Here is a 26,416-nt window from a genome sequence, read left to right as displayed (position 1 = left end):
CCCGGTGATATACTGAAATTTAATTAATTAATTTGAAACGATAAAGATGAGGAAATCTGTGAGAATGAGAAAAAGTCGCCCCAACCGAGAGTCGCTATCCAATCGAGTTTGAACAATACCATGAAAGCCCCAGTGGTCTAATGGTTAGGGCAACTGCATATCAAGCAGACGGTCCGAGTTCAAGTCTCGGTTGGGGCGACTTTTTCTCATTCTCACAGATTTCCTCATCCTCATACAGTGCAAAATAAGGGTTAGGGTTAGGGTTAGGGTTAAGTGACACAGTTGTCTCATAGTGCTTAAATCAAAGCACTATGAGACAACTGTGTCACTTATGTTTTACATTTCACCTGAAGAGTGCGGCCAGCTACATGCTGGTCGTACGAAACAAATTTGTAGTGATTAAAACAATGAAGTAACCAAGTTTTCTGCTGTTATTTTATTTATATATATATATATATATTTTCATAATATTAACAAAAATAAATTCTTTTCATTAAAATTAAAAATGTTTTACTATATTATTTAGCTGTAATTTTTGCTGCTATTTATATTGACAGAAAACCAATTTCACATAATGTCTGTTGTCAGTATTTATAAACTTTATTATTTTTATTCCTTTCCAGGATGGGAACACCCCATTACATGAATATCTAAATACAGTAAATCCTACCTTAGATATAGTGACTTGTCTTGTACAGCATGACACATCTCTAGCAACATGGCAAAATAAGGTAATCTACAGGGATTTGCTAGTGTAGTAGGCAACCATTCTCTGCAGTAAACCATTCTATTTGTTTATCAATGTGACAAAAAAGATTTTTTACTACATTATTTAGCTGTTATTTTTGCTGTTATTTTTATTGACAGAAAACCAATTTCACATAATGTCTATTATCAGTATTTATAAACTTCATGATTATGAGTCCTTTCCAGGATGTATATTGGAAATTGACTATACTATAGTTTATGTGCTTAAACCATTTAAAACAAACTAAATTGCTCAAAAAGCCAAATCCCTGGCCCCCAGCCAAAAGTAATCTTTGATCCTCCTGTTGATTTATTTTTGGATCTGCCCCTGGGTACCCTGATTTGAGTGCCATTGTGAATTTCAACTTGTCAAAAATAGATTTAGACTTGTCAATTATAGATGAGGAAATCTCTAGATTGATTATTATTATTACATTTATCTTGTTGCAAAATGTGTTTAGTATCAGTATTAGTATCATACTCTAGTGTAATAACACTCTATAACACATGCTAACATTCTATATACTCTTGAAACATATGTGCGTTTGTTCATATAGCCTTTCACCTTGACCGTTTGACCATTCAACACATTTTCAAAATGTGTATACCAAGCAAAAAATGATTGTTTGACCACCCTAAACCAATTTCTGAAGTCAAATTCTCTGGACATCAAAGTGCATACAAAAGTTAATCTAGCTACTACAGTATCATTAGTTATGACCATTTTAGATCTGTTTCTTTTTAGTAGAACAACCTAATGGCACAAACATGATGTATAATTTAATAACCAATCAAATCAGATACACTAGTCAGGTGTGTTATAATACTGTATATGTAAATGTATGTATTTTATAGGAGGGGAATACACCTGTGAATGTTTTAGAAAATAACACGCAGATGGTTTACCAAGAAAAAAACAAGATTTTAAAGTTCTTTGACAGTAAGTTAAGTTTTCTAGTAAAGTTTTAATTAATAAACTAAAGGTCAGCCAGTTTTTAATTTTGTTCTAAAATGGGAGTGATTAAGTTAAGACAGTGGAACTGTAATCCAGTCATAATATCAACAAAGGTTCAAGATTCACCTGTTCCATGTTTCTGGTAGAACAAGTCTTCTCAGATAAGGACTATAAACTGTAATTTCAGTGTTCACAAATGCTTGTGTGCACTTTGAAGAACCTAGTACATCTATTATAAGGATGAGTAGGAGTTACCCTGATGTACTTTTTCACACACAGCCACTGTTGTAGAATTGGCAACACTGACTTGACATGACCCTTAGGGGAAAAGAACTATTATGAAAGAATTATATTTATTTCTACTTTATAATTTTATATTAGAATTGTTAGTTCCTGCCGAAATATATGCCAGAGGTGCAGATGCAATTAAGATATATAAAGATGAGCTAGAAAATGGTAAAATTGCAGTAAATGCAAGGTGTATGTTTCTTGGAAAAGAAGGTGCAGGCAAGACTAGTTGTATAAAGCGCATGCTTAGAGAAAGGTAACAAGTAAAACTAACTCATAATTTTTTTTTAAACTAAAAAAACCTGTGTTTTACCAAGCCCCAAACTTTGGCTATTGTGTACTTGCTTTGTCATATTGTAAATCAAAGCCTATTCTGTCTTAGTTCACACACCGCTGGCCTATAATCTTGTGATGACCAATCACCTCAGACTATGCTACTTTATATTCCACTTTATCCTTACTTATACCTAGCATTCTTCAGAAGATGGTTGTAGCAAACATCCAAACGTCAAAACATAATTTATTTCCTTTTGGAAACACATGGTGTACTAGACACCAAGACAATTTATTCTCTGCTCAAAAATTGCAAATAAATGTTTTTTGAATTTTAGGAAAATTAGAAACCGAAATATAAGAAAATATTCTGATTGTGATTTTTTTAATTAATTTTTATGATTAAAGATGTATAAATATGAAGTTTCAACTTTACTAATATATTGTAATATTAGATTCAATTCCAGAGAATCATCTACGGATGGTATCGTTACAACAACAGTGTTCCAAGTAACTAAGGAGGATTCTAGCAACTGGACAAAGATAAAAGATATAGATGGTAAGAGTCAAAGAAATTCTAGAGGAAAATAATTTATTAATTTTCATATATGACATGTTTAATCATCTGATGAAGACATTTTTTGAAGATTTGTGTTTGTTTTGTATGCTTTTACTGGCAATTAAGAATAAGTAGGCCTTATAAAATAAATTATTCCATCACAATAGTTGCACCAAAAATAACTAGTCATGCTAGCTGCATGTTAACATCCTTTTCTTACATTTGTTATAAAGATTGTACTAGAATTTTGCACTCTGTTATGTCAACGTTCCAAAAGCTAAATTACATATCAAAACTTATCAATATCCATTTAAAACTTCTGTATTTTATTTCATACAAACTAATTGTTTACCTATTCTTCTTACTTCATACAGATGTGGAACTTACCAAGCAAATTTGTGCACACGCATTAGCAGAAAATGTTGATAAGAAATTAAAGAAAGGTTTGCACAGACTAAGCAATACTGCATTTTCAAATCTAAATCTGGCATTCATCGTCATCTGAAAATTTAGAAAAGGTTTCTCGATCATTGACAATAACATACTAATGCTTATTAATATTTTTTTTTGTTTAGAAAGCAATGATACAACACTTCAGGCTAAATTAAAACATTTTGTGAGTCAAAATGTGGGAACAAGAAAGGTAAATGTGAGCGACATAACTAGTATATGGGACTTTGCTGGTCAACTAGACTACTATATAACACACAGGGTATGTTTTTCTTAATTATCCTCGAGTCTTTTCTTGATAGTAAAATCATATTTAAAACAACATGTGATTCTTTTAATTCTTATCTGGATTTAGATACAAGTAATTGTATCTGTACCATCATAATAAAAATGACAATAGAAGATGTTGGGCAATAATAACCAACATAATTTTATTTATTTATTTATTTGTTCTTTCTTTAAACTGAAATACACTTTCAATACAAATGTACTGATTTCCAAAGTGGTTCAGTATTGTAATACTGACAATAAATGAAACATATATATTCTCTGTTTTGTTTGTGCCATAGTAAGTTTTTCACAGTTTCGTATTTTAGTTTTTTTCTATATCCAACAGTATTAATTGATATTAACATTTTACGATTTACTAAAGTAACTAACTATTAAATTTAAATAATATTCTAGGTGTCCTTAATTTTACATTCATTCAAGTTAAGACTTTTAGTCCATTTTGAACTTTTTGGGTACGGTAGCCAAAATTTGAAAAACCTATATTTCTTTATTATTTATAATTATAAATGTTGACTTTATTTAGGGCATAATATGTAAAGCCTCTATGCACTTCACATTAAAAGTAACAAGTTTTCAATTTAAAAAAACAAAGAAATAAATGAAAAATAGGAACTGAACGGCTACAATTCGGATCTGGTTCATTTTTGTATTTATTTTGTTTCATTTTATTGTTTGGACGCACCTTTATCAATGTTGTAAAAGTAAGGTTTCCAATAATTTTATTATTCTATCTATTAACCTTTACATTGTATTTATATCTTTCAGTTCTTCCTGACAAACAAAGTATCATACTGTGTTGCATTTAATGTGATGGATAACTTGAACGAACTAGCTAATCCACGAGATTCATCAATTGTAAGTTCACCAAGTATTTCAGATTATTTTGTAAAATTTATTAACAGAATTGTTTATTTTCTAATTACAATTACATTTTGATTTTAGGATTCCCTAGGAATGACTAATTTGGACATGAATTTGTTCTGGATAAGGTCTATTTATGAACATACTGTGTTACAACAATATTCAGGAAACCCCATTTTAATTGATGGCAAGAGCATAGAGTCACCTCCCATCTGCTTGGTTGCTACCCATATGGATAAATTGTCAGGGACAGAATCAGAAAAACAGATGAAGGTAATAGCTATAGTATACATTTATAACTTAAATATCATTTGACTCTACACATTTATGCACATTGCTTATTTCTGAATGGTACATCAGAACGGATAAGCATCACATGAAATAAAAGAAGAAACCTTTTTGTGTATTGTTAATATAAGAATACAATTTTACTAATTAAAGGCTGAGAGGATGTTCATGCAGATGTTTGATGCAATGAAAGGAATGCCATATGCCAAGCATGTAGATCGTGAAATGTACATGGTTGATAACACTGTAAAATCACATGAAGGTATTAAAAAGCTTAAGAGAAATGTTGGTAGATACATGAAAGCAATGGGGATGAAAGTTCCATTAAAGTTGGTTGATTTGCAAGAAAGGTTGCAAGTAATTGGGAAAACAAGATTATGTATTAGTTTAGCAGAGGTAAGAGTTTAAATTTGTTTTTCAAAATATAATATATACTTACACAAACACAACACAAATCTTGTGCTCGTATTCTTAAACCGAGCTTTAGTCGTAGTTCGAACTAGCTCGAGCTATTCAAATTCAATTCGTAAAAGAAGTAGTCCAAGTTTGCAGTTCGACTTTAATGAAGTTGAGCTTCACAAGTCTGGGTAACACTGGCTAATAAGAGTTAGAGGAGAGTATTTGAGGAGCAGACAAAATTTTGCGCATTAATATAATTTCAGTTTTGTACAACAACACTTTTTATGCATCAGGACTATACATGAAAAATAATTTTAATCGTTTATTATTGGAACAAGATGAGTACTTTTGATTTACAATAAACAAAAACTTCAAAAATTTGTGTAGGAACCATGGCGGTACGGTAACTTTCATATTTTCTAGGCCTCCAACAAAGTATGATTGCGACGAACCACATACTTCATAGCGTGACCAGAAAGTGCTAGGACCCCTAAACATTCCATCGCCTAATGAATTTCTGCATCTCCCACAGTTCAAGTCAGACTTGCGTGAAAAAAATGATGTAATTTGTATACGGTTGTAAATAAACATAATTTGAATTATTATATCATATACCAATGTATATCTAATTAACCTAATCCGCCGTATTATTTACTTTATCCTCCGTATTATTTACAATCCTCCGAATTATTTACTATCCTCCGTATTATTTACTGTTCTTTAATTCTTCCCTATCTGAGCTATTGTAACATTGTATGGGCAAATACTTACCCATCCAATCTCATCAAACTTCAAATTATTCAAAAAAAGGCTACTCGCATTATATCTGGCGTTCCACCCCGGTCTCATTCGTCTCATTTGTTTTCTAACTTGAATCTCCTTAATATTTTTGACATTAATTTTTTTCAACAATTTATATTCGTGTACTCATCAATAAATTTCCTTCTTCCTAAGCATATGTGTAATTTTTTCATCCCAAATTCTGTTCGTCACTCGTACTGTACAAGAAACCAGTATAAGATCCATTATACCGAAACATCGCACTAATTATTTTCAACATAACATAAGATTTTCCGGCTCCAATTTATGGAATAATTTACCTTCTGACATCGGCAACTCTATTTCAATAAAAACGTTTTCTTCCAAACTTAAGAAATACCTTATTGCAAAGTATTGATCTCTCTTTTTTATTCCGGCAATTTTTACGAGTTTCATTTGTCAGTTCTTGGTCAGGATATGATTTGCTGTCATTCTGTTGATCGTTGTTTTTTTCCTCCATTTGCTGTCTTGTTATGTCCCTGTCCTTACGTCCTGTATTTTTGAATTTTTGACCGTCTTACCTGTGTCTGTAAATAGGCTGGCCCGCCACAAGATTTGTATCTTCTTGGGCACTGCTTACTTCCTTTTATTGATACCTGTATACTTTTTTTTATCATCTATTGACTTGTTTTATATTTTACTTGAATTTGTTATGATTACCTCATTTTCTTGAAGGAAGAAATAAATGTTAAGTTGAGTTGAGTTGAGTTGTGTTGAGTTGAATATAAAAATAGATATTTCAGTTTTCAAAAACCAGCAAATATAAAAACTCAATAACTGTTACATTTTTTATAAACCTTGTTTAAAAACCATTTAGTCGGCAATTTAGCTTACCCCCTCGATGACTAAAAAATCGATCAAAATCCGTCTCGATTTAGTCGAGGTTGGCCTGATTTAGTTGCTGATTTAGTTCGGTTTATGAATTAAAATGATGTCATTTTTAAAGTTTTCGCTCGAACTACGACTAAATTTCGGTTTAAAAATATGGGCGTAAGTTTACACAGATTAGCAATATTATTTACACATTTTAACTGTGCTTTTTAAGTTATAGGTTGTTATAAAAACTCTATAGTATAAGTATTAATCTCTCCGTGCAATGTATTGAATTGTATTTAAGCAACATCATGGTGTAAGTAAAGCCAAATGTTTTGTTTCGAAATGTATAAGTGATTGTTTCTTGTTTCTCTTCTCTTGTTTCCTCTTATTTTAATCCAATATTTAAAACCAGTAGCTCAGCTCTGAGTAGCCTGTATATCATCCTCATTAGATATATTATAGGTTCTATAGTAAATGCATACTGTGACTTTTAGTTTGTATAGAAACAGTTTGGCTATTGTTAATGTACTTTACAGTTTGTGTATAAATTATTGAAGTTTTAGCGAATTTTGTTTCATATCGTTTTATTACATTTTTAATTCTATTTTAGGTTTCAAAGATTGCTACCAAATGTGGAATTTCTCAAAATGTGCTGACCACTGCCTTAACATACCTGAATGACGCTGGAATAATTGTGTATACCATCACTAATGAAAAATTAAGAAACATTGTGATAACAAATCTTTGCTGGATGATTGAAATTTTTTCTAAAGTCATCACAGTAGTGAAACCATCTTTAAAATTGGTAGGTAAATGCATATTATACTGGATTGTAAATAAAACTTAAGACTGAATACTTTACTGTTCAAACAACATCATATTATAGTTTCTTTAATGTGAAAAATATCTGTCTGTTTCAGTGTTCTTTTAGTTGAAAATAAAATAAATCTAATAACTTAATTTATCTTGTTTTTTTTTTTAATAAGCTCATTGGTGTTTACCGCAATGTACTTTGCTTAAGCTGCTATGCCCAGTATTTTTCATTTGTATTGTTTCATTGTTATGCTGGTCAAATACTTTTGGGCTTTTTTTTTTAACAGAAGCAAATGCGGATGCTATGGAAAAAGCTTGACTGTGAAGGAGTTCTTGAAGAGAAGTTACTACGTTACTTGTGGCAGAACGAAGATGAAGATCTCTTTGAAATTTTTGTAGAATTGATGAAAGTATTTCATTTGCTCTTTGAGAAGACAAAGGTAGGCACATACTATACACTTTTAATGATTTTAAAAAATTAAACTGTAAAGCTCTTGCATAAAAACATATTAATACTAACCACTTGTACCAATTTATGTGTAATTGTGATATATTGTATTATAATTACAGGGAATTGAAGAAGGTAACCGGATATTTTTAGTTCCCTGTAAAATGAAAGTTGACAAAAAAGACTTTTTGAAAGTCACAGCAGATGACACACAAACAGTGTCAATTTACCTGACTCCAACTGACTTTCTTCCTGATGCTGTGTACCACACATTGGTTGTTGCATTTCTTGAATTGATGACAGAAAAGGGTAGTGATGATTTAAAAGTGTTCCGAAATCGTAGTGACTTTAAATTGAGTGGTCACACTATCAGTTTAGGTCATGTCAAAATTAACCATGAAAAAGAAAAACCACATGCTTTAAAGGTTTGAAATTAATTACTATTTTTTCTATTAATTATATTCTACTTTTAAGATTTAATATAAAATTTGTATTTAAAGATAAAACATAAAACCAATTAATGTTGAATATAGTATATATATATATGCATTCTGTCTATGTATTACACTATTATATTACTTTCATAGTACCACCAACCTTGCTTTACTTGATTTGATGTATTGTTCCCCCAAAAACATGATAAAAAATAAATAAAATTAGATGTTCGGTTTAAACAATTGTTGCGATCCAAATTTTGGTCAAAGTGAATAATTAATATGTGACATTAAATAATAATATATTAAAAAAACATTCTTGAAATTATATTCAGGGGGACAATGCAGTATATCTTTAATGCAACACATTTCTTTTATATTTATTTTCCATTTCAATGTTTATTTGTTATTATGTATTCATCCATCTGTATTAATTATATGCATTGTCATAAGATACTGTGTGAATATTTTCCTTAACAGCTTGAAATATCACGCTGGAATCAAATTCGTCGACGTATCAACGTAGCTGATGAAAGGTTGTTATCTAAACCAGAACCAAGTGTCTCCATGGAGGTAATTAATATGAGATTATCACTTTTAAACAAATTTATCATGTTATATAAATTATAAATAACCTGTTACTCCCATGCTTTAGGTACTAAGCTACTTGAAAGAGCAACTAAAAACTGTTTGTAAACCACTTGCAATTGTAAAAACTGTCCCAGTGGCAGATTCTGTACTGCTACTTTAGCAGAAGACACAATGAAGTACAATAAACCCCGAAAAAAGGGGTGAAGTTATTCAACAAATATTTCCAATAATCAATTAGTTTCCAGTTGATGCCATTTGTGGCCTGTTAGTTCAAATTTTTTTATAAATATTATTGAAAACTTGTTATTTTTAATGTGAAGCTCATAGAGGCCTTACGCATTATGGTTAAAATGTATTGCCATTCAATTAATGACTGATTATAAAAACATTTTGCACAGATTTTATGTTTATTTAACAATATTCATGATTTGTACTTCTGAAAATGGGTGTCTAGGAAACTCAGATCTAGAAAACTGAGATATCAGCAAAAACTTCTGGTTACAGGCCTGACTAGTCTTTTTTATTACTTTATTCAAAAGTGACACAAGTGGGGAATTTTCACTTCAAATTTAACTCCAAGCATAATGTTTACAGCACTTAAAAGTGACCCAAGTTCATTATTGGTTTCAACTGATTTTCACTTCAGATTTAACCCCAAACATGATGTTACAGATGGAATAGCAGTGATAAGAACTGTAAGCACAACATGGACAGAAGATCATGACGATAGTGGTAAACATAAATTAATTTAGCTTTTCATCCCTCTTGCTGTGAATTATGATACACTATTGAAAGATAAACTGGAGATCAATACCACTACTGACACACAGTAGTATATTGTTGGATTCTATGTTAATGTTGATATGAACAGTCGTGTAACTGGCTGATTTCTGCATGATTTTTTTTTATATTATACATATTAAATATTGTTACTCCTGATCTTTTCTGATGCAAAACATTTGATGGTTTGCTTCTTTCAGGATTGTATTTCATGCAATTTACATTATCAATTAGTTTGAAAGTGGTAACCTAATAATCAAATATTATTCACTTACATCAACCCAAGAACCTACAGAAATAATTAACTTTGTTTTGTTATTTTCAGGTAATCCCTCAAAACAGTATACAAAATTTGTCGCTGACAAAATGAGAAGAATGAAAACTGAAAACGTATTTCAACAACATTTTATTTAAAACATTAAAATAATACAAAGAGCATTTATACTTTTTTTTTCGGAAAGATATCAATCTAGTGAACTAGATTAATATCTTTCCAAAAAAAAAATTACACTACCTGGATAAATGAGAATATTCATATCTGCATTTATACTATTATTACTAGCCTAAACTGAGGGGTTTGTTTTCTTAATGTAAATCAATGATTCTTTAACAAGCAAATCAAAAATAATGTGCTTTGGAAAGTAAATGTATTTTCTATTTAGGTAAAAATATAAAGAATATTTAAATCAATATCGCTTATCGGCGATGAGCTATGCTCGACGCGGTTATGAGATCATGTTCCGAATATGAGCACTGTTTCAATAATTTAACAGTATGATTTATAAAGAATATTTAACTATTTATAAGGTTTGTTTTCATTATATGAGTTAGGTTATCCAGAAACCACCTAAAGATGGTGATGAGTCTGGAAATATTGAGGGCCATGATGATGATATTAATGACAAACACACCAGTAGGAAAGACAACCACAGCAAAAATGATGGTCATGACAACCACAGCAAAGATGATGATCATGACAACCACAGCAAAGATGATGATCATGACAACCACAGCGAAGATGATGATCATGACAGCCACAGCAAGGATGATGATCATGACAACCAGAGCAAAGATAATGATCATGACAAACAGAGCAAAGATGATGATCATGACAAACAGAGCAAAAATGATGATCATGGCAACCACAGCAAAGATGATGATCATGACAAACAGAGCAAAGATGATGATCATGACAAACAGAGCAGTGATAATGATCATGACAAACAGAGCAGTCATGGTAATGATTATTTTTTGTAACTTTTAAAATTCTGTATTTTAAACAATAGTATTAAGAATTATGTAATATTAATGATGAACCTTTTTAATGACTGTAACATAACATGTGCAATCCTCAGATTTGATCCCATTTACAATATAGTGGAGTTTATACTGTACCGTGATCGTACCATTTTACAACAATTAAATTGGAAGGTAATACTGTATCTGCTGTATTAATTAATTATTTGCAGTTATAAATTAATTGTTGTTTTTCTAATAGAAATATTTTCAAACTTGACTAAAGAACTTTTAGACATTTTATTGTATATTTATATGATTAAATGTGAGTAAAATAATTTAAAAACTACTATACAATTTATAAAGATAATGACTAAAACAATGACAACTCAAACGTTGACTAAAATGATTATGTATACAAAAACAATGATGAGAATGATTGTTATGAGTATAATATTGTTGACAATTACAATGATGATGATGATGACAATGATTATGACAAAAACTACAACATTCATGATAAAGAAGATGAAAACTACAACATTGATAATGATGATAATAATGATGAAAACTACAACATTGATAATGATGATAATAATGATGAAAACTACAACATTGATAATGATGATAATAATGATGAAAACTACAACATTGATAATAATGAAGATGAAAACTACAACATTGATTATAATAACAATGATGAATTTTTAATGACTATATAATGATGATAGTGATGATAACTATGATAATGAGATTACTACAATGGTGCTTTTTGGAGTATTACAAAAAAAAATCTGTTTTAAATACAGGTACTGACATTCCATTTGATACAGACCGGCAGTTAGATAAAGATGTGATCAAGAAAGTTAAGGAAAATAAGGAAGAGACATTGAAAGAAACATTCAACATCTATGATCATGGTGGACAATTGATATACCATGGTATTCATCGGGTAAGTTATTTTAAGTGATGTTTTATTGGGGAGGTGTTGGGCGTTTATTCAAATAAATACCATCCTAATTGGTATAATTAATACATTATTTTAGTTTAAACATCTTTTGAAACTAACTTCCGTGACACAGTGGGCCGTTTTGGGCTAAGACGGAAGAAGTTTTAGACGGCTTGCAACATGGGAAGAAGTATATCCTATGGTCCTAATGAGACACAGACAGACCTGCCAGCTTATTAAACAACTCGGCTATTGGGATTCACTTGATTTTAAACAAAAGGTCTTATCATCAGTTCTCCTGATGTAATTTTATATACTATTCCCCACAATATACTCCGATGCTTTATGAATATATTTAATTTGCAGTATGTATAATTCTTGTTTTGCTAACTACTATACTTTCACACCCGTGGTCCGAAAATAAACAAAAAACTAAAATGGCTATCGCCACCAACAGCCAACTTAGTTACAAGATGTTGACTCACTTTGAACCCGGAACTAACTTTATCGCCGACACTTAAAAATCTACCGATGCTAATGCATGCTAATAACAAATGAGGGCGCTATGTATGCATAGTTTAAATAGTTTAGTTGATTAATTTCTTCCAGCAAGTTCCGTGGCGCAGCGCATAATTGTAATTGTAATATTTATTGCCATCCATATAAAAAATATAAAAAATGACAGATCAAACAAAATTTCACAACAGTAATACAAGAAAAATAAGTTACAAAATATGGAATAGCAGAGGATAACCCTTTAAGCTCGAAAGCTTGTTTCAGAAGGGGTCCTCAACATAAAACAAATAATATTTACATAAAATTACAAATATAAAATATTATAACAATAATTTAGATATTATACAGATATTTTAAATGTAAGGTTTTAGAGAAAATGTAAATTTGTAAATTAGGTTTTGTTTATAAAAACAACATTTCATAGAAAAATATTTTAAATATGTACAGTTTATATTCAATTAATTTCAATTAACAATGTAATTAAATTTTTATTTTACAATTAAGATTAAATTAAATATTGACTATTGGTACTAAATTGTCATTTGTGAAGCGTTGTCTTGTGATGGAGGGACAATTTCATCGCAAGTTCAAGATCCAGTAGATGACTTTTGTTTATTTACGAAAATTACAGTCAGTATCATCGTACTCGAGAATTTATATGATTAATGACAGGGACACGATAATTACGCGAAAATTACTCAGTCAATATCATCGTTCTTGAGTATATATACAATTTACGATCCTCGCAGCGTTAGTCATGTGATGCAGTTTCAACCAATCACGTTTGCGTATTTACATAGGCTATGTAATATATAATAATAGTCTTTATTTATGTTAGGGACCACTACCGTTCATAGGCCTTTAATTTTTTAATTTTTTTTTTTTTTATTTTATTTCATCATCACCCTACAGTGACCAAACGTCACCATTAACAGGGCTGAAAGTCGTAAAATATAACAGATAATATACAAGCAAAAATCAACAGATAACAAGACAACATTTAAATATTACTGACATTAGACAAAACCTTGTGACGGAAACAAGCAAGGGAATCAAAAAAAATATCAACAGATCCATCAATTTTACATAGTGAGTGGTATAACTTAGGCAAACGATTAACAAAACCATTTTTGGTAATATTTACCCTCCCTCTTGATGTAGAAAATAAAGCAGGATAACGCAATTGATATTGTGGAACAGAAATAGGAAAGTACACTTCAAAATTACCATGAAAAATAGAGTTCACAGCCTTAAAAAGAAAAATTAAATCAAATAATTTACGCCTATCCGCTAAATTAATAAGAACGTCTTTGCTAATAGAACCAAATTTACGCACATAAAATCGACAAAACTTGTTCTGTACACTTTGTAATCTAGAAGACTGGGCAAGAGAAATAGAGTTAAAAATAACACTGCAGAATTCAAGATTCGACCTAACTAAAGATTTGTATAAAATAACTAATGCCTTTTTATCGTTGATATGTCTGCAATGTCTCCAAAGAAAACCCAAAAGTCTATTGCATTTAGAGACTATAAAATCAATATGTTTACAGAAGGTTAATGAACTATCTAAAAAAATACCAAGGTCTTTGTGAACAGAGACTCTTTCAAGTATAATATTCTTAATATAAAAGTCAAAATAGATGGGTTTTTTCTTAAGAGTAAAAGACATTGATTTGCATTTAGAGGCATTGACTGACATATTCCAAGTGTCGCACCAGTGAATGAGTCTGTCAACGTCTTCTTGTAACAACAACATATCATTTAAAGTTTGTATAGACTTAAATAATTTGATATCGTCAGCAAACATAAGAACATTAGAATGACGAGGAACAAAGGAAAAATCGTTAATAAACATAATGAAAAAAAGAGGCCCCAAAATAGACCCCTGAGGCACGCCAGATAAAACTGGAAGCCATTCAGACGCGTTACCATCAAAAGTGACTCTCTGAAACCTGTCCGATAAATAACTTGTAAAAAATAAAATTAAATCGTGATTTAGACCAAATTGTTGAAGTTTAAACAAGAGCAACTTATGGGAGACCCTGTCAAAGGCTTTAGCCATGTCTGTATATACAACTTCGCATTGCCCTTTTGCATTTATTGCGTCATACGCATGTGACAACAGAACAGACAAATTTGTTTCACAAGACCTTCCTGGGTAAAATCCGTGTTGATGGTCACTAATAACTGGTGATATATGTTTAAAAATTTGGTCGTGAACAATTTTTTCAAAAACTTTAGAAATAGTTGGCAACAATGAAACCGGTCTATAATTGCGTACATCAGATTTAGAACCAGCTTTAAAGATAGGGCACACGTTAGCTTGCTTCCATTTTATCGGAAAACGTTTCTCAGAAATGCATCTTTCAAATAAAATTTTACAAGGGAAAGAAAGAGGTTTGGCAGCTAAAGACAAAACAATATTACTTAGACCATCATTACCTGAAGCCTTATGAGAATCAATTCCATTAATGTGCTTTTCTATAACCTCCTGATTAAACTCAAGTTTAGATAAGCAATCGATGGGATATTCAGGAAGATTAGGAACATCCAAATCGTTGTTAACAGGACTAAAAACAGAATAAAAAAATTGATTAAGTAAGTTTGCTTTGTCTTTTACAGTGTAAGCTGACTGATTATTAAAATGTAGTTCCGAAGGAATGTTATTATTATTTTTTCTTGAGGATTTTATCCAAGACCAAAAACGTTTCGGATTACAACTTAAATTACAACATAATGAATTAACATAGGTTCGATACTTAAATCTACAAAGTCGTTTAAAATTTGACCTAGCAAATCGAAAATTTTCAATATTTAACCTATTTGGATTACGTTTTTTTTCTCTAAAATATGATTCTTTAGATTTCAAAGCAGTGTAGAGCTCATTATCAAACCATGGTGGGAGTTTTCTCTTAGGTCTGAAAACAGGGACGAGATTAAGAATATTAATAAAATATTTGAATATCAAGCACATTATTTTTTCCAGATCTTCATAACATCAGAAGCACTTTACATCGTAGTGTTTGATCTCAGTATGAACCTTAAAGATCGTGCTATCGTCATTGATCCTAATGGCGTAAGTATTGTAAGACTAATTAAGGTATTGTAGTTGTTGTGCTGGAACAAGTCTTCTTGATAAGAAAAAAAAAGCGTTTACTTTTTTTTAAATCAAAAAGGTAATTTTGTTCTGTTTTTGTTTTTTTTTTAGGAAAGGCGTCAACATCATTGGACCAACCTCCAGTTCATATTATCTTACATCCTGTCAGTTTATTCTCATAGTCGTATTGTGGGGAAAAACAAAGCAAAGGGAGTTCACAAACCAACTATCCTTATTGTGGGTACACACAAGGGGAAGCTTGGTAAGACTGAAAAAGAACAAAATACTGAGGTAAATACTCAACTACTAAAAATACAAGGTCTATAAGCAAATGTAAAGAAACTTAGTCCTGGAGTAGTGTATCAAGTAATTTTATTACTTAAGTCTGACCTGCGATTACTATAGTAGTAAGTAGTAGTACCGAGTCTATCATAACAAAGTTTTTGAATATTAATTAGAATAAATTACAGTAATTGACCCATGTTATGATATGAATATAAATTTTTTATTATTAGGCAGAAAAGGTATTTAAAGAGCTTCGAGGTGCACTTGGAGAAAAACTGAAAGTACATGTGTATAATGACCATTATTTTGCCATCGAGAACAGTGAAGAAACAACAGATAAGAGCTTTAGTGATCTCAAAGAGGTTATTGATGAGTTTATGACAGATTTAGAAAGGCCTGTTCCTTTGAAGTGGATGCGTTTTCGATGTGGCATACATAATCTAAGAGGAGAAAAACACTTTTCTTTGTGTCCTGTTGAACAGGTAAATTTAATTTTTTGTTTTGTTTGTATTTTTTAAATATTTTTTTTATATATTTAGGCAAATTGCCAAAGATAACCATAAGCGAATTCATTCACTATTATTCTTAAAGGTGGCAATCCTGTTCACAGGACAAACATATACTTTTCAGTAGTAATTAATAGTATCTAAAAAAACATAAACAAAATATTTTTCCCACTATTAAAAAACAATTAATATTAGTAAATGTGAGCCAGACCATTTAACGACCTAGTAATGTTACATGAAATATTCATTGCTATGTTGCCATTCAGTGAGAACAATTTCTGTATATATCCCCCATGACACTGTGAGAGTGACGTTTTCCTTCAGATTCAACATTATGCAGTAAATTGTATCAAGTAAATGACAAAAAGTGACAGTATTTTGCGCACAACTTTTTTATATTGGCAATTGTACCTCAAAACATTTCATGTTATAAAGCAATGTTTCACAAACTATGGGCTGTGTTGTAAGAGCCTTTATTTTAACAATGCGCAGTTTACAACAAACAGTGTAAATTTGATGTTACACAGGTTATGAGGGTGTGGTTTGATATTCCAAAAATGTGTAACATACCAACAAATGCAATTGATATGTGCGACTAAAGTTTCAATCGGGAATCTTGTGTGAACTGTGACATGACACAGTGATATGTGCCGTGTGCATTATAAAGGGAAAACCCTGATGCTGCTCTGATTTTTTTCGGTGTTGTCAGCACAATTTTTACCCTAAAAAAAATGTCAGCGCAATTTCCAAGGAGCTAGAGGTCCATATTCCTAATTTTCTTATCTCACCCCCAACCATGTGGGACTGAGGTGGCGGGCTCTTTTATTTATATGTGTGGTTGAAGTTTCGACCACGATGTAATGTAACGTAACACATTGACATGTCTAGTGTCTGCTATAAAGGAGAAATCCAACCGGGCTGCGCTGAATTTATAATTTTTTGGTGGATCATCATCGGTGCAATTTCTATCCTCCAAAAACAAAATTACAAAACAATTCAAGGGACCTAGAGGTCCATATTCCAAAAATGTTCTTACCTCATCCCCAACCATGGTGAGGCTAAAGGTGGCAAATTCTTTTATATTACGTTTCTAAAATTTAAGCTGGGTAGTTAGGCCGCAGCTTGGTATTGGGAACAGGATTTAGGCCACTAAATAAAAAGTTTGCGGAACACTGCTGTAAATGACAGAAATAATGTTATAAATGACATATACCTACAGTACCTTTGATTTCATTTTTTTTCTTTAGCTCAAAGAGCTGGCATATGAGAATGGTATTGCAGATGAAAACCAACAATCAACCCTTCTTAACTTCCTGTATGATCTTGGTGAAATTGTTTACATGCCTGACAACAAATTATTGAAAGATAAAGCAGTGTTAGATCCAATGAAGCTGGTTGAAATTGTCACTTCTTTTGTAACAGTCATTCCACCAGAAAATCCAGTAAGTAGGTTCATAAAAATTTTTAATTTAGTGTTCCTTGGGGAAATAATAGGCACATGTGAATTCCTATAGGTGCTGTAGTATCAAAAGCAATATCTGACAGCCACCTTATACAGTAGTTTAAATTTGAGTGGTATATTGTATATACATATGTAATTGCATCTGCTATTCGATAACAAAATTATAATAAATGTGTGTGTGTGTGTGTGTGTGTTTTTTTAGCCGGCCATGTATATTGATGCCTTTGGTAAGCTTGAAAATGGCATACTGGAGGAAGACTTGTTGCGAGAATTATGGAAAGAGCGTAATGTTGACGAAGGAAAGAATTTTGAGTTCCTTGTAGCACTGATGATCCAATTGGGTTTCATTTGTAAAAGGAAGACAACATGTAGCCGAGATATGCAAAGTACATCTACAGTAGGTTTTGTTAAATCTTTTCTACATGTTTTGCAAGTAGTCAAATTATGTATAAAAAATGATTTTTGGTATGATACATTTCAAAATTTCAAATATTTTGGTGCTGAAAGATGTTTTTAACATGTACAGGAAATGATCTTAATTTTCTTATTAAAAGATATCTAAATGGTATTTTACAATTTCAGAGATCTGTTGTAAAACAATCATATTTTGTGCCATTACGCCTTGCTTTTAAGACATCAACTAAAGTGAAAGCAGCGCCTGATGAATTTCCAGCTATCAGTATCTATTACGACTTTAAGGGATATCTGCCTGATGTATTGTTTCCATATATGATTATTGATTTCCTCAACAAATTTCAAAAGATAGGCGTTGACCCAATACTCTTGTATAATCATGCTGAACTTTACTTCGACCAAGATCATCATCTGACCTTATCTCTTGTCAAATTTGTGACTACGGAGGATGAAAGAAAGTTCTTGTTAAAGGTACTGTATCATATAATTTGTTGTGAATAAGTCATAATTTAATCTAAACATAAACTCAAATTCAGATATCAAAACATCACGTTTCTTCTTTTTTTTTCAGGTGACTATTAAAAGAACAAATGCTCCTAATGAAATAAGTAATGAGGAACCCTCTTCTGAAGCATGTAAAGAGGTTTGTTATCATTTCATATATCAGTTTGGAGAACTATATGATTTTTGATAGATATTTTGTTGATATCTAGATTCTTGTAATATGACATAGTTTAAATTAGAGGTTTAATTTTGACTTTGGTGTTTTCAATAATAAAACACAGCCATCTAATCTATAATATTGCTAAGATAAACATCTACCATTTGTAGAATTAAACTTGATGTGGAATATAATTTTTCATTTTTATTGACTTCAATTAACATTATTAATTAAATATGATTTATTATTGACAATTGGTTTATATAAAATTACATCTTTAAAGAACTTAATGATATAATGTTGATATGATATAAATTTAAAGTACAAGCAACTTAAAGTACAGTTGTCAAAACTTTTTAATTCATTTTTCACTAAAATAGCTGCCAGTCAATAGCATGCCTACACATTGTTTGAGACCAAATTATGAATTTGCAATTGAAACTTTAAAAATTCAATAAGGTCTTTGGTCAAGGACAACTTTACCGAGAACCATATTTTGACAACGTATTAGGGATATATGATTTCAGAACAATTGCGAGATTTATGATATCAGCATGCGCACGCTTGCAAGTGTGCTTAGAAAAATCTACCTGAGTTTTCACTGTTGTTAACATACAAGAGATAGTTACCTGTCATTACATTTGCTAATTTGATCTGCATTAGGCTAAAATTTACCAAAATGTTTAGTCTGTTATTTGAAGAAACAAAAAATTCAACATTTATATATTTTTTTTACGATTTATTTAAAAAGTGTGTTTACTAGAAATGTTTGTTCTTTGCTGTATATTATAGCCAAATACGAATAAATAATTGTTTTTCCTATACCTGGTAATACCGAGTATGCGCAGTTCAGTTTGTTATATTGGTCAATTGCGGTTAACTGCTTGTTCTTGGAAATCAACATTTAATTTGTATTTTTAGGTTTTGTTAACAATCCAGAAGTCATTTGAACCTTCTAAAGATGGTGGTAGAAGAGGAATTCAATATGAGAGATGCATACTTTGTTATGTATGTAGTGATACATCAGAAAAGAAGCACATTCAAAATCTTGATGACTTCCAGTACGAGAAATTGACATGCACCAAAACTGGCAAGTCTGTTACGATGGATGTTAAACGTTACAAGCAGCTTTTTGTAGGTAAGAGTAATAACAGACAAGTTTATTTTCATTTATTTATTTGACCAATAAATAACAACAGTGTATAAACAAATAGACTGAGTCAGCAATTGCTAAACAAGATTATGATAACTTCTAGAGTCAGCAGTCCCATCGTCTTAAAATTAAATATATCTATAATAATAATAGTCAAATGACAATGTGTAAATTATCAAAATGATTGACACAGTACTCATATTCAAAACATGATCTCATTATCGCGTCGAGCATAGCTCATCACCGAAAGTTACATATTTTTTAGTTGTATGAAAAAATGTCTCTGGCAGCTTCAGCAACTTCTTTCTTACGGGGCAAATATCATACTGTTAGACCACAGACACCCTCACAATCAGTGGAGACTAACTCACGGCAGTCTTAATAAATATTCTAGGATTGGCATTATTATATCTATACTCTCACAAGAGAATTGTTAGAGGTTAGGAATTGAACTAGAATGTGAGAGGCATGGGTTTGTATACTAGGCAACATGCTTTAGTCTCATTCTATAATCCTTTAGACGGGATATAAAGCTGTTGGTCCTGTGTACATAAATGTAAATGTCTACTATAAAAATCATGGTACACTTTTTAAAAGGCACAAGGACATTGTTCAGATGGATTCATTCATATATGTTATATTTTGAACAATGCATCAATAGATAGAAGTTCTAAAGATTTTCACACCTATAACATTTCTAAAAGCGGGAAACAAAACACACACACACAAAATGTATGTATAGACATAAGGATACAGACAATTTGGAAAGCACAAACACACACACACAAAATGTATGTATACACATCTGAAAGGATACAGACAATTTCCAAAAGTAGTTTAGCTTTTCAATTTTTAGTAGTGTAAGTTTTATTTCTATTGAAAGAGTAAGTGCTTATTTTAAGAATAAAATATTTCCGTATATTTTATATACTTTCAGTTGTAGTCTAAAAATAAAAGAAAAAAAACCCCTTTTTTAGACATTTTTGTTTTAAATTGTAGTGAACAAAATTGAACTATACAATCATGACATCTCTCAAACTAACAAAAGCTATGACATTTTAAAAACATTTTTGTTTTATTTCAGAGAACTGGTACAAAGTTATAACAGTGTTTAGTTTTCTAATTGGAGTTTTTGCGGTCTTCATAAATATACTTGATGGACCAGCAAGAATAGCAACTTGCATTGGTGTTTTTGTATTAACTCTGGTTGGATTCTGGTGTCTACATCATCAATTGTCCAAGTCCTGTACTCAGGAAGGTTATAAATCAATGGATGTTAAACGTTACAAGAGGCTATTTGGAGGTAAAAATAATGAGACAAGAAGATTACTTAATTTGTCATATTTTACACCAAAAAAAACCCAATAAGTACAGTAACAACATTACAAAACAAATGAATTATTGATAATCTATATAATCTATTACAACATGCTGCTATTAGCTGTGATATCTTCATTCCTCTTACCAGTAGTAGTAGTACTAGTAGAATCATTATTGATAATCTATACATTGTTACAACATGCTGCTATTAGCTGTGATATCTTCATTCCTCTTCCAGTAGTAGTACTATCACAATCATTATTGATAATCTATACATTGTTACAACATGCTGCTATTAGCTGGGATATCTTGTAAAGCAAATAAACATTTGTATTTTATTTGCAGGCAAAAGTGGACCAAAAGAAATAAAAGGAATTGAAACAGATCAAGGTAATTGATTGAAATATATGTTGAGTGAAAAGTAGAGTGAAGAGAGAAAATAAAAACAATTTAAATATTTCAAACTAGTTTTGATCAAAATTGGGGGAAACAATAATGATCATCGTCAAACTAATTTTCTGTCATTTTATTTGCAGGAAACACAATGGCAGATTCTGAATCTTTGAACAGATTTCGAGACCTTAATTCTGATCTTAATAGATGCTTTGATGGTGAAAGATACCATATGATAAGATTCCTCTTATTTGATGACTTAAGATTAAGTTATGTTACAAAGCTATCGGAAATCAAGAAAGCTGAAGATATTGTAATACAATATATGAAAGACACCAAAGTTCAGGACAGGTCTGATACAAAGTTGTCATCTTACAGAAAGCGACTGTTTACAGCTATGTTAGATATCCACCCAGATGCATTCCAAAGAATTATTTCACACTATGAATTGAGAAAACATAACTTCTCCAATGTTTGGGATGCAGTTCTCCATCTGGAGATTGAGGCAGAATTAGCAGATGATCCAGACAAAATAAAAAGTTTTGCTCGTCATCTAAGCAAAAAAGCAAGAGACATACTACTTGGTAATGATATGTTAATAACATTACTAACTTTACTCTTATTTAAGAACTGTAATAAAATATATTGTTATTGACTCGTTCATTCTTTAACCAGTTTACATTATAATTTAACCAAAATTAAATTTGGTTAAATTTTAATCATTAAAATTAGTAATGTCATTAACTGATTATTTACAGGCAATAATGAGAAGAAATAAGACAGCATCATCAAGTCACCAATGTGAACCAAGTGAAGGTAAATTATTCATAAATATTATGCAAGATTGGGAGATAAACATAAAAATTACATGATTTTAGTATGATTATTGACAAGATGATAATGACCAAGAAGTAATGAGGATTACTATGAAATTTATGATTTAAAACACAAAGAATCTATTATGTAGAATATTAATATAGGAATAAAATAATAGGAGTGAGTAGTTTTGTTTTATACTATAGTTGTTTCTAAAAGCTGATTATAGATAGAAAATTATTGAATTATAATTATTATGTTATAACCATATTCAAACAATGATTATGATTAATAAACAATAATTATAACAATGCTGAATTTGTTACTTAAAATTGGAAATGATTTTGTGTTTTTTCGTGAATTTTTATTCATAAATCTTATCTACTTAATTTATTTCCTGAAATTGGAAATGATTTTGTGGTGTTTCATGAATTATACTGCAATCATATTCAAATAATGATTATGATTTCAACAATGATCATGATGCTAATCTATTGAATTTATTACATTGGAAAATATTGTGGTGTTTTATGAATTTATATTTATTATTCATATTCTTAAAAAAACAATTACAATTTCCACAATAATTATGATAACTGTTATACTAAATTTATTGATACTGTTTTTCATTCGTATAGATCTCTCAGAGGATGATGATGAAGACTTAAGTCACAGACTTAGCCCAATGATGCAATAAACATGGACATTCTATTCATACAAATGTTAGATGGCGTTAAAAGTGTTGAAAACTGGTACCAGTACAATCTACCTGTGAAATCTTTTATCTGCCAATTGAGTAGTGATTTGGTTGCAATGTAATGTTAGCGTGTCATACCTCAATGTACAAAAGCATACTGTAGATTCCCTGGTATCCCAGACTTCAAACACACTAGTTATTGTCTGTGGTGTTTTCTTTCCAAAAACAAATTGCTGTCCCCTTATAATAGGATTAAATCAACCATTTGGCACTCTCAAACGTGTCCCTTTAATAGGGTTGTCCCCTGATTAGGAGTTGGCTGTAGTGTTGAAACATATATTTCCCCTCGTTTTATGAGAAAGTGTCCCCTGAATAGGGGTGTCCTAAAGAAGGGGTTTACTCCAGTAGTAAAGAGGAGGGGTGTGTCCCCTGAATAGGGGTGTCCTAAAGAAGAAGTTTACTCCAGTAGTAAAGAGGAGGCGTTCTACTGTTGAAAGATTTATTATAAGATTTCAGTGTACTAAACGGTACATGAATGTTAGTAACAAAAATAAGATGACAAAACAAAATAACAATACTGGAATATTACAAAAAATAACAGTAGGCCTACAAGCATGTGGGTATAGAACATTGCTACTGTTCCTGCAGGCATTACATATTGCTATATTTAGAGATAAGACCATTTTAACTGTTTTTATATTTTGTTGTGCATTTATATTAGAGTCTCTAGGTTGAGATTACAGGCAAATCAAACGACAAACATACATTTTTTGAATAAGAATTGAGTTAGGTAAGAAGAATATGTGCTACCTCAGACCTCAATGCCATAAAAAAATAAAGGATTAATAAATGAGTTGTAGATTATAATTAGAATGTCTTGAGGAACAAAATATCTCAAATTAAATAATATACCTATTTTTTTTTCTTACATTTTGAAATAAACTATGAATATTATTTTTCCATGAAAGAAATTTATCAAACAAGCCTTTATCTACTTCATTGATTACATTCTATCCAATTAAGAGATCCAATTTTGTTTAAAATGTTTCTTCTGTTTTGAAAAATAATCCAAAGGTCAAAGTCCACTCTTGATTCCCCTTTTTATTAAAAACAAAAATGTTCCCCTAAAGAAATTCAACCGACAACATTATAGTACAGTACAGTAAATGGACAGAGTTTAAATATTAAAAATAAAGAGGAAAAAACACCTAGGAACTGGAAGTAGTCGGAATGTCTTCCAATTTTTTTGTTTAACTTCAGAGAACCAGTTAATTATATAGTTTATTAATTTATTTTTTTATATGCAGAATTACAAAAACAAAACGAACAAAAACATATGCAAATGAGACCAGGTAAACGGAAGAACAGAATCAGAGCCATATATATATAAAGTTGTAACTATATATATGGCTCTGAACAGAATTAAATCCTTGCACCCTCTAATCCTTACCATACTAGACACAATTGTTGAATCCCACTGTGCTACAAACGCCTCCTTCTCTGTTTCATATTTGATCCGATTGTTAAACAAACAATGCTTAAATCTAAATTAATGTTTGATGAATGAATTGTTTATAGTGTTCAATTTTTTTTTACATTACTAAATTATATTATTATATGAATAAATTTTATAATGTCTATTTGTTGAATGAAATTTTTATATTTTGATGTTTTTTCACTTTTAATTCAATTTTGTAAATTAAAACTCAATTCAGTATGCTGCTATGTTTTAATGTTATTCATATATTTTTTAATAAATACTAATGAATGAAAAACAATCATATTTGTTTATTTGTAAGGATAGTGTTTTTTTGAAGGGGGAGATTTTAACATCGAGGAGATCATTATATCAAATTGTACGTGCTAGCTATTGTTAAAAATGTATTGTTTATTATAGGAATAATATTATTCATTTCACCAACCCGCCGCCGGAGATCGAGTAATAAAGTTCTTCGATAATAATTGCAGCGATAAAAAATGTAGACAATTGTGATTGCGCCCTCTATACAAAATAAAGTTTATCACCCACACCACACGGTTTATACAAAAGAATGTCAAAAGCAAGAAGTAAGTTTTGTTTCATTATTATCATACCATATCATATACGGAATTCTTTATACTCTATTGTTTTAATAGCAGGTCTTTTTTTGGATCTTATATTCGTATCCTAGGCTATAGGCCCTACCTAGCCTAGCTAGCTAACAAACTATGCTAGGCTAGGTCTCTAATAAGGCCTCCTAGGCCTACTAGTAGGCCTAGCGCGCCTATAGGCTAGTCTAATCTGGGGGGGAACAGACGATCGGGACCACGGACGATCGGGCCCAAGACGATCGTGCCCACATTTTGCGTCTTACCAGTTGGTCCCGATCGTCCAGTATTTTCAGAACCATGTTGGTCCCAAGTCTTACCAGTTTGTCCGATAGTCTTTTGTGTTATACAAAATAATGTCCCACATTTCATTCCTAGAGCTTAGGTGTCAACATGCTTTTCTTGCGTAAATTAAGATTTTAATTAAATAGGTTAATTAGATTTTTCTGATTTTATCAAAATTTTCCCCTAATTAAGACTACTGCTAGGGATAACGATGTAAAATTAAAAGTTAATATTTTTCAAACAAATTATACATTGCCTGTTAGTATTTTGTATCAATATTATAATAAAGAAAGAATTATGAAAATATGACTTGTTTGTAGTTTTCGAAATATAGGGTTTAAAACATCGTCGAAAATGATCGTTTTTAGCCACGAACGATGTAAACAAATTGCGCCCACAGTCGACAATTGTATGAACTAGTCATTTTTCGTAAAAATAATTAAATAAAATCACGGTTTTAAGTAATATAATTTGTATATCAACATTGTAAAATTCAATAAAATATGATATTACTTATTTATTATATAAAAAAAAGTGTTAATTTAACCTCATTCGAAGAATTTCAATGCATTATTTTCACGTGTAATTGGACAGGCCTTAGACCATGTGACTTCACGGCGCTTGCGAGAAAACTATTCCGCTGTGTGTTGATTCGTGTCAACCAAACAAAGGGCGAGAATCCAAAATCGTTCAACCGTGAGACCTGCGGTGAGGTCTAATGCA

General features: G+C 30.8%; 3 protein-coding genes across 3 annotated transcripts in view; all 3 read left to right on the top strand.

The window, feature by feature from the left end:
* Positions 1–311: 311 nt before the first annotated feature.
* Positions 312–26,416, top strand: part of LOC144837109 (uncharacterized) — a 104,081-nt gene continuing 77,976 nt past the window's right edge. Inside the window, exons 1-9 of the mRNA XM_078692112.1 lie at positions 312–377; positions 624–731; positions 1,603–1,687; positions 2,084–2,246; positions 2,719–2,822; positions 3,197–3,265; positions 3,398–3,534; positions 4,329–4,418; positions 4,506–4,697. Coding sequence (XP_078548238.1) covers positions 312–377; positions 624–731; positions 1,603–1,687; positions 2,084–2,246; positions 2,719–2,822; positions 3,197–3,265; positions 3,398–3,534; positions 4,329–4,418; positions 4,506–4,697 — 1,014 coding nt within the window. The remainder of the gene's footprint in view (positions 378–623; positions 732–1,602; positions 1,688–2,083; positions 2,247–2,718; positions 2,823–3,196; positions 3,266–3,397; positions 3,535–4,328; positions 4,419–4,505; positions 4,698–26,416) is intronic.
* Positions 8,295–12,025, top strand: LOC144837920 (uncharacterized). Its single transcript, XM_078693249.1, has 6 exons — positions 8,295–8,432; positions 8,922–9,014; positions 9,679–9,764; positions 10,138–10,202; positions 10,644–11,049; positions 11,858–12,025. The coding sequence occupies exons 2-6, from the start codon at positions 8,971–8,973 to the stop codon at positions 12,016–12,018; spliced, it is 762 nt and encodes a 253-aa protein (XP_078549375.1). The 5' UTR covers positions 8,295–8,432; positions 8,922–8,970; the 3' UTR covers positions 12,019–12,025.
* On the top strand, positions 15,550–24,992 carry LOC144837557 (uncharacterized). The gene is made up of 13 exons (XM_078692729.1): positions 15,550–15,592; positions 15,725–15,904; positions 16,129–16,380; positions 17,652–17,846; positions 18,069–18,263; positions 18,449–18,751; positions 18,852–18,923; positions 19,863–20,079; positions 21,179–21,397; positions 21,760–21,804; positions 21,951–22,391; positions 22,566–22,623; positions 23,262–24,992. Exons 1-12 carry the CDS (start codon positions 15,551–15,553, stop codon positions 22,583–22,585), a joined length of 2,181 nt encoding a protein of 726 aa, XP_078548855.1. The 5' UTR covers position 15,550; the 3' UTR covers positions 22,586–22,623; positions 23,262–24,992.

Source organism: Antedon bifida, chromosome 3 (assembly GCF_963402885.1).
Source record: "Antedon bifida chromosome 3, ecAntBifi1.1, whole genome shotgun sequence".
In the NCBI taxonomy this organism is placed as follows: Eukaryota; Metazoa; Echinodermata; class Crinoidea; order Comatulida; family Antedonidae; genus Antedon; species Antedon bifida.
This window is presented reverse-complemented; position numbering and strand designations above follow the sequence as displayed.